Genomic DNA, 9,880 nt, shown 5'->3' on the forward strand with positions numbered 1-9,880 from the left:
GAAAATGATTTCATGGCTTTAGAAGCTTCTGATAGGCTAATTGACATCATTTGAGTCAATAGGAGGTGTACCTGTGGAGGTATTTCAAGGCCTACCTTCAAACTCAGTGCCTCTTTGCTTGACATCATGGGAAAATCAAAAGAAATCAGCCAAGACCTCAGAAAAAATTATAGACGTCCACAAGTTTGGTTCATCCTTGGGAGCAATTTCCAAACACCTGAAGGTACCACGTTCATCTGCACAAACAATAGTACTGAAGTATAAACACCATTGGACCACGCAGCCGTCATACCGCTCAGGAAGGAGACGCGTTCTGTCTCCTAGAGATGAACGTACTTTGGTGCGAAAAGTGCAAATCAATCCCAGAACAGCAGCAAAGGACCTTGAAGATGCTGGAGAAAACGGGTACAAAAGTTTCTATATCCACAGTAAAACGAGTCCTATATCGACATAACCTGAAAGGCCACTCAGCAAGGAAGAAGCCACTGCTCCAAAACCGCCATAAAAAAGCCAGAATACGGTTTGCAACTGCACATGGGGACAAAGATCATACTTTTTGGAGAAATGTCCTCTGGTCTGATGAAACGAAAATAGAACTGTTTGGCCATAATGGCCATCGTTATGTTTGGAGGGAAAAGGGGGAGGCTTGCTAGCCCGAAGAACACCATCCCAACCGTGAAGCACGGGGGTGGCAGCATCATGTTGTGTGGGTGCTTTGCTGCAGGAGGGACTGGCGCACTTCACAAAATAGATGGCATCATGAGGCAGGAAAAGTATGTGGATATATTGAAGCAACATCTCAAGACATCAGTCAGGAAGTTAAAGCTTGGTCGCAAATGGGTCTTCCAAATGGACAATGACCCCAAGCATTCTTCCAAAGCTGTGGCAAAATGGCTTAAGGACAACAAAGTCAAGGTATTGGAGTGGCCATCACAAAGCCCTGACCTCAATCCTATAGAAAATATGTGGGAAGAACTGAAAAAGCGTGTGTGAGCAAGGAGGCCTACAAACCTGACTCAGTTACACCAGCTCTGTCAGGAGGAATGGGCCAAAATTCACCCAACTTATTGTGGGAAGCTTGTGGAAGGCTACCCGAAACGTATGACCAAGTTAAACAATTTAAAGGCAATGCTACCAAATACTAATTGAGTGTATGTAAACTTCTGACCCACTGGGAATGTGATGAAAGAAATAAAATCTGAATGAAATCATTCTCTCTACTATTATTCTGACATTTCACATTCTTACAATAAAGTGGTGATTCTAACTGACCTGAGACAGGTCATTTTTACTAGGATTAAATGTCAGGAATAGTGAAAAACTGAGTTTAAATGTATTTGGCTAAGGTGTATGTAAACTTCCAACTTCAACTGTAAGTGTGTGACTTGTTAAGCACAGTTTCACTTATTTAGGCTTGCCATAACTTAGGGGTTGAGTACTTTTTGACTCAAGATATTTCAGCTTTTCATTTTTAATGTGTCAAAATAATTATACTTTGAAATTATGGGGTATTGTGTGCATGTGGAAAAATCCAAGGGGTATGAATATTTTCTGAAGGCACGTTTTTTTTTTACATTTCCTGTTGTTGCTTTTATGTCTTGTAAAGAGTTTAATGCTATCAGCTGACATAAAGTTGAAGACGGATGATGACGATGTTGATCATGTTGATTGTTGTAAAAAAACAAATTACTTAAATGTTAGGACTATGAAATAGACCTTGTCAACGTCAAGTGTTCACAAAACTGAAACTCAAACCTCTGCTTTGTACAGGGTTTATATTTGTCCCTCTGCACCTGCATTGAAACATGGGGTTGGCCACAACAACGTCACATGTCAGTTCTGATATCATACTGTATATCTATAGAGGAAGGAGTGAGGTATAGTCACGTCCGTTATTATTGCCTCGGTGTGTGTAGAATATTATTACCTTGGTGTGTGTAGAATATCGGAGATAAAGAATGACTGAAAGAATGGCTGAGGACGAGCGTGAGTATTGAACAGCAACTGTACATTATAAATATTTACATTTTGCAATATTATCCGTGTTAAACTGATTCAATGTTGTCATGTTTCCAAATGTACTGAATTTAGTAGTTTAAATGGGATCTCTTATATTGAACATTAAACAGAGCCTGATGTCAAGCCAGGACATGTTCAACGCATCTGATTCTGAGTATGGCATGTGACATGTATTTCACATTTTAGTAAGATTTTATTCATGTTTTTTTTTTACAATACAAAAAATACACATACAAACGACAACATACAGACAGACGCACACAAACATCAACTACATCACCCCTTTACAGACCCACCTGTTCACATCCCCATATCCAGCGCCCGTATCACACTCCGCAACATGGCCTCAAACTGTGCCCCCAGAAAACATTTTCCCTTGCCCACGCACTTTCAACGTTTAGATAATAAAGCATTGACCTTTCCATTGTGTTAACGATGGAAGATTAGTTGATTTCCAGTTAAGTATACGTTTTTTTTTCTCAAAACGATTGACGAGAAAAGTATCGTCCAACACATCGGGTATATCACTGCACCCTCATATGCGTTGTCCGAAAATATGCAGACAGACACATTAAAAGTATATTTGCATTGTAATACTTATTGAGACATCGAGTCAATGTTCGTTTTACACTTAAGACACGAGTCGTCCGTTGTGCTGTAGAATTTGTGAATTTTGTCTCTTGTATAATACGTTCTATACATTCGTTTTTATAGTGGATTAAGCAGCATTTTCGGCTAATGTAATCTCATTAGTTATTTCCAGCATTAGTTATTTCCAGCATTCCCTCCATCTTGTGTCAATATCCAGATATTTTTAAGTCTTGGTAGTTGTACAGCTTACTTATCATATGAGCATCCTTTTATGACTCAAATAGGATTCCCTCAAGATTGCTCTGATGTCCAAAAGATTTCAAATAGACCTTTCTTGATATTACACTTAAGTTGCCTGTATTTAAAAATATCTACATTGGTCAATCCAAAATTGCTTTTTAATTCTGTCTTGGAAATAAATGTATTTCCTTTTACCAAGTCATTTATGGTATCCATTCCTTTAATTTCCATGCGGGCCAATTAATCTGTGAATTCTGAATAGCTATCCAAGGGCTGTTCCACAGGGTTGTGTTTTCAGGAAGTGATATTGGTTCCTGTAGAATAGGTTTCATTGTCTTCCATATTGTTCTAGTGTTATTAACTATGAAGTTGGTCATGTTCTTAGGTTTGTCCTTTGAAAACAGATGCATGAAAATATGTACCCGTTGTTCCTCTTTAGTGCGTTTAACGATATGTTGCAAGTAAAAGCCCTGGGTGGCTAGATGATACAATTCCAAGTCTGAGAGGTTAAAACCACCATTTCCCTTTTTTATTCTATGAGTTTTATTTGCCTATATAAAGTCTGTGTTGACCGAGGATACTTTTTAAAGAATGTCCCAGGTGGGGTAATTGGTATTACAGAGAATAAATCTAAAAACTTTAGGAGCCATTCTGATCAGGTTTATTCTACCTGTAAGATATACTGTAAGTGAAGATTATTCCATATAATTAGATCTGCTTTCATATTGTTCAGTAATAGGATAAGGTTATCTTTATATATGTATTGTTTGTTGTCACTTATTAAGCATCCGAAGTATTTGATATTTGTTGTGGTCCACTTAAAATGATTGCTGTATATAATGAGATATTCTTTTTCCTATTGCCATTATAAAAAATGTCTCACTGTGTATTATTTTGTCTTACACCATTCAGTTGTTCCCTTGGTAGCCCAAGACAAGACCTCCTCTACTGGTGAGTTCATTCATCTCCAAAAATACCACCCCAGATTATAAGGACTTTAATATTTCCATCAACTGAACCGATTCAGATCTATACTCAATCTACAGTGCATTCGGAAAGTATTCAGACGCCTTGACTTCTTCCACAGTTTGTTACGTTAGTCTTATCCTAAAATCGATTATCAATCTGCACACAATACCCCATAATGACAAAGTGAAAACAGGTTTAGATTTTTTTGCAAATTTATTAAAATAAAAACTGAAATAACCTATTTGCATAAGTATTCAGACCCTTTGCAATGAGAGGCAAAAATGAGCTCAGGTGCATCCTGTTTCCATTGATCATCCTTGAGATGTTTCTACAACTTGATGTTAGTCCACCTGTGGTAATTGCAATTGATTGGACATGATTTGGAAAGGCACACACCTGTCTATATAAGGTCCCACAGTTGACAGTCTATGTCAGAGCAAAAACCAAGCCATGAGGTCGAAGGAATTGTCCGTAGAGTCCAAGACAGGATTGTGTCGAGGCACAGATCTGGGGAAGGGTACCAAAAAATGTCTGCAGCATTGTTCTCAAGAACACAGTGGCTTCCATCATTCTTAATTGGAAGAAGTTTGGAACCACCAAGACTCTTCCTAGAGCTGACCGCCAAGCCAAACTGAGAAATCGGGGAAGAAGGGCCTTGGCCAGGGAGGTGACCAAGAAACCGATGGTCAATCTGACTGAGGTTCAGAGTTCCTCTGTGGAGATGGGAGAACCTTCCAGAAGGACAACCATCTCTGCAGCACTCCACCAATCAGGCCTCTATGGCAGAGTGGCCAGACAGAAGCCACTCCTCAGTAAAAGGCACATGACAGCCCACTTGGAGTTTGCCAAAAGGCACCTAAATAACTCTTAGACCATGAGAAACAAGATTCTCTGGTCTGATGAAACCAAGATTGAACTCTTTGGTCTGAATGCCAAGTGTCACGTGTAGAGGAAGCCTGGCACCATCACTACGGTTAAGCATATCTTTCTTTTCTTTTGTGTTATTGACTGTACGTTTGTTTATGTGTAACTCTGTGTTGTTGTTTTTGTCGCACTGCTTTGCTTTATCTTGGCCAGGTCGCAGTTGTAAATGAGAACTTGTTCTCAACTGACCTACCTGGTTAAATAAAGGTGAAATAAATAATAAATAAATATTGGTGGCAGCATCATGCTGTGCGGTTGTTTTTCAGCGGCAGGGACTGCGAGACTAGTCAGGATCGAGGGAATGATGAACGGAGCAAAGTACAGATAGAACATTGATGAAAACCTACTCCAGACCTCTAAGGACCTCAGACTGGGGCGAAGGTTCACCTTCCAACAGGACAACGACTCTAAGCACACCCCCAAGACAACGCAGGAGTGGCTTCGGGAAAAGTCTCTTAATGTCCTTGAGTGGCCCAGCCAGAGCCCGGACTTGAAACCGATTGAACATCTGTGTAGGGACCTGAAAATAGCTGTGCAGCAACACACCCCATCCAACCTGACAGAGCTTGAGAGGATCTGCAGAGAGGAATGGGAGAAACTCCCCAAATACAGGTGTGCCAAGCTTGTAGCGTCATACCAAAGAAGATTCTAGGCTTTAATCGCTTGCAAAGGTGCTTCAACAAAGTACCGAGTAAAGGGTCTGAATACTTCTGTAAATGTGATATTTCAGTTTTTTATTTGAAAATACATTGGCAATTTTTTTTAAAAACAACAGTTTTTGCTGTTATTACGGGGTATTGTGTGTAGATGAGGATTTTTTTTAAATGTAATTAAAATGCTGTAACATAACAAAATGTGGAAAAGGTCAAGGGGTCTGAATACTTTCCCGAATGCACTAAGAAAGAATAAAACAACAGAACATCTTGTAGTGAACAGTCCTGTCTTTTTAGATTTGTTTAGGATTGTTCTGGTGGGTAAGACTGGAGCAGGGAAGAGTGCAACCGGAAACACCATCCTGGGGAAAAAGGTGTTTGAAGTGAACGCCTCTCTTAATTCTGTGACAGACAAGTGTTACAAAACAATTGGAGAGGTGTGTGGGATGCCGGTACATATTGTTGACACTCCTGGCATCTTCGACACAGTGAAGACGGATGAAGAAGTGAAAAAGACAGTAGGGGAGTGTGTCAACATGTCTGTTCCGGGACCCCACGCATTCCTGCTGGTGATCAGGCTGGGGGGAAGGTTCACAGAGGAGGAGAGGAACACCGTGAAGTGGATCCAGGAGAACTTTGGAGAGGACGCCTCCATGTACACCATCTTGCTGTTCACCTGTAAAGATCAGCTGAATGGTCAAGAAGTGGTCAACGTTCTGAGAAAGTCCAAGGATGTACAGAAACTTCTCAACACCTGTGGGGGCAGATATCACTCGTTCAATAACAACGATAAAGACCCCACTCAGGTTACAGAGCTTCTGGAGAAAATAAAAGAAATGGTGGAGAATAATGGAGGAAATTACTACACCAATGACATGTATGAGAAAGCTCAGAAAAAGATCAAAGAGGAGGAGGAGAAGAGGAAAGCGGAGGAAGAAAAGCAGAGGCAGGAGCAGGAAAGAATCATAGAGCAAAGAATAAGACATGAGATAGTAGAGAAGGGGAGGAGAAAGCTAATGTTCCGTATGATATTGCTTGTTGCTATTCTGTTAATCATAGGAGGGGTGCTTTTAGTAGCTACTATAGGGGGAACAGTGGCAAAAGCTATTGGAATAACAGTAATTGTTGTAGGAGTAGCAGGTGTCATAATAGCAGGTGTCATAATAGCTAAGATTTTCAAGACACAAAGAAGTGGAGCTGGCACACTTGCCTCAGTGTAAAATTGGGCCTGTTCCAGACAAACCTGGCACCTATGAACCTAATGAGAGCCAGGCGGAGCTGTGCCCTTGCAGCTTTGGTTTTTCCAAATTTTTTATTATAATGAATTTCTTTGGTCCACATACATTTGTCCAACAACACAAGTAATCAACCGCAAAATCAGACAACCCCATTGTGGAATAGTTTACCTATTCAATTGGTCAGCTTGTCGCATTCTATGTGAGAAAATAATATTTATCTTGAGGCGCTTTCAAATTGAGAGTGCCACAAGAAAAGAAACTTGCATGCCCCAGTCATTGCACAACATTCAGCTTTGATGGCTACTGTTAAAAAGAGGAGGATCTCAGCTTTCTAGTGCTTCTACATTTTATTTCTGAACTCCAGAAAATGTGCGGACTGCACCCTTTTAAAACCAGAGTTTTTAGCAACAGCAGGGATGATCTGTTTTAGAGCTCGCCAATGGCGTTGAATGCATAGGGGAGACCGATGCTATATGTAACTTGAATGAGTGCCAGTGTAATGTTTTTTTGGGGACATTCAATTCATCAATATGTTGCTAACTAGCAATAAGATAAGGTTTATAGTTTGTGATCTAGCTAATGATATAGCCACTATGCTGCATCAGTTGGGCTACAGGTAATACTTGTTATTGATAAATACCACACCTGCTTGCTAATATGGACCAATATGTTATTGGATCATTTCTGGAGGGGGTATTTATATTTTAGATGGTGACAGCATAATTGCATTTTTATTCATTTTGGAGTAGAATCCTTTTTGAAAAGTCACCAGAACGGACCTTCGTTCTACAAAACGTTTTTAGGTCCCTCCGCGACCTTGTCACCATTGCTACAAATAAATCCAGGGAAACACTTACCAAAAACAACTTTGTCCAATTATTCTTTAGTCCTTTAACAGTGCCTTCATTTTCATAAAATAATAATGAAAATATTTTGGGTGTAGAAGCTTAAATAGCAATGAAGTTACCAAATAAACATCCCTGTGTGTCCATTTTTATTTTTTTATTTAACCTTTATTCAACTAGGCAAGTCAGTTAAGAACAGATTCTTATTTACAATGACGGCCTACCCCGGCCAAACCCGGACGAAGCTGGGCCAATTGTGCGCCGCCCTATGGGACTCCAAATCACGGACGGATGTGATACAGCCTGGATTCCAACCAGGGACTGTAGTGACACCTGTTGCACTGAGATGCAGTGTCTTAGACCGCTGCTCCACTCATGTTAGTAAAAACAGGAATTCATCATTGTTTTTGTTAACAAAAGGGAATTATGAAAATGTTTGTGACTTTAGCTGAATTTACAGTGGAATATGTTTTATATATCTAGTTGCAAATTGTTTAAAACAAATAAAGAGTGAAACTGTCTCCTGTGTAAAAATCCTGCTACTTAGCATTCAGGGGTCAGGATAGGTCCCTGTACAGGTCAAAATGTCAACATCGGTGACGGTTCTATTCTGTCCCCAGGTGTAGCCTTGATATAACTGTAGCCAGTATTACGTGTTCACCATGGAACATTCAAGGACAGATGTGGGTAGCTTAGCTCTCACTGCCATTACAGGTGGCCATAATGTTGTGAGGGAGAAAACCAACAACTAGAAACCCCATCCGAGCATCACTGTATTGTCTGTCGAAGCATAATGAAGGAGAGAAAAAAGGATGTTGATTGTTTTTCAAAACTTTACAATTTACAACTTTTCTCAATGACGTAGAAGCATTTTTAGGAACTGTCGTTAAACGTAACAATGGCAGAACAACAATGTTCTCATGCTTTAAATACATTTTCAGAATGTCTTGCTTTTGTACCTGGGCTGTATATCTTAAACCACCTTTTGCAAAACTTTAAAATACAATTGTCATCAATAAATACAACATTTACTGTAAAGTGTTCTCTTCATAGAATACCAACACGTTGTTTTCATCAATAGAAAAAAGGTTGCAAATGTGTTCACTGTTTCCGGGCAGTCAGTAAATACTACTGCACAAAATGATTCATGTAATTATCAGTAGTAGGTCTGAAACAGATACAACACAGAGAAAGATCTAGCAAAGGGGACTGTCTAATTTCTAGGAATTGTTTTACAACATTGCAGACAAAGGGGACTGTCTAATTTCTAGGAATTGTTTTACAACATTACAGACAATGCAAAGAATGAAGTCATTATCTCCAACATTGCAGAGCTTTGCTTTGGTTTGGGTTGAGGCCTATACATTTATACCAGTTGTGTTCCTCCACTGTATTTACCTTTTCTTATTTATTTTGTGGATTGTGTTTCTGATTCAATGGAAGTCTACAAACCTATGAGCAGACAAGCCTATCAACTGAATGCATGGAATTGGATTGTGATGATACCAGTGAATGAATCCTGCACACAATATGCTTATCAGGAGTAATATTTGATGTGTATCAAATTGTTTGGTGAAATATGCATAAAAGGAGAGTAATCACCCATAATTCTGCACCTTTCGATAGTTGTATTTCCATGTTTCATGATTTAGTGACTGTAAAGAAAATCTATTAATCTACTGGGATTTTGTAAAAGACTGACTAAGTATTGATGAATGTATTTATGTTTTGAGAAGGCTACTTCATTGTTCCCAACAATAAAATTGGGGAGGGGACTGTGGATCGGTCTTCGTACATTAGTCACACAAAATATTTCATATAAGCACTGGCCTGACTTTGTCGAAACTTATGTGAATGATGCATCTTGCCATAGATATCCAGCATTTACAAAATTGACCAGATGGTGGCGCTATAACAAGATGTTGAAAATACAAACTTTGAAAAGGTCACACCCCTCTCCCCGTTTGACATTAAGTCATGAAATTCAGTACATAGGTCCCTCTCCTCACAAAGGAATACATTTTCCTCAGGGACCCATGATGGATTTTCCGGCATTTAGAATTTTGTTTAAAACACTTAAAATGCTACTCTTCTGGCACCGTATGGCCGATCTGCACAAAACTTGATATGTGGCATCTATAGGTCTTTCAATGCAATATTTTGCAGACTATTAACCAATAAACATTCACGTGGGTGTGATCTGGCACATAAATCAGTCAGATTTTGGTATTGTAACATCATTTGTTGCAAACACTGTCAAGCCTCAACATATGCAAGACCATTCATATCGACCAAATGGTGGCGCTATAACAGGCTCATGTTTATATCTCTTGATCTATTTGACTCAGAAAAGAAAATGGCACACTTGCTCAGGGATATGAGTCTAGCTAACCCACGTGAT

At 39.4% G+C, this 9,880-nt stretch overlaps 1 protein-coding gene across 1 annotated transcript; it reads left to right on the forward strand.

Annotated features, from left to right (window-relative positions):
- Positions 1-1,876: 1,876 nt before the first annotated feature.
- LOC111968962 (GTPase IMAP family member 7-like) lies at positions 1,877-6,715 on the forward strand. Its single transcript, XM_023994953.3, has 3 exons — positions 1,877-1,986; positions 3,763-3,801; positions 5,694-6,715. Exons 1-3 carry the CDS (start codon positions 1,959-1,961, stop codon positions 6,614-6,616), a joined length of 990 nt encoding a protein of 329 aa, XP_023850721.1. The 5' UTR covers positions 1,877-1,958; the 3' UTR covers positions 6,617-6,715.
- Positions 6,716-9,880: the final 3,165 nt, after the last annotated feature.

Source organism: Salvelinus sp. IW2-2015, linkage group LG9, assembly GCF_002910315.2.
Source record: "Salvelinus sp. IW2-2015 linkage group LG9, ASM291031v2, whole genome shotgun sequence".
In the NCBI taxonomy this organism is placed as follows: Eukaryota; Metazoa; Chordata; class Actinopteri; order Salmoniformes; family Salmonidae; genus Salvelinus; species Salvelinus sp. IW2-2015.

Bases quoted from the DNA above. Each gene is read 5' to 3' on its own strand.
- LOC111968962 (XM_023994953.3), top strand. From the start codon at position 1,959: ATGACTGAAAGAATGGCTGAGGACGAGC. The intron at 1,987-3,762 runs GTGAGTATTGAA...TACACCATTCAG, and splicing joins AAGAATGGCTGAGGACGAGC to TTGTTCCCTTGGTAGCCCAA. The intron at 3,802-5,693 runs GTGAGTTCATTC...CTGTCTTTTTAG, and splicing joins AGACAAGACCTCCTCTACTG to ATTTGTTTAGGATTGTTCTG.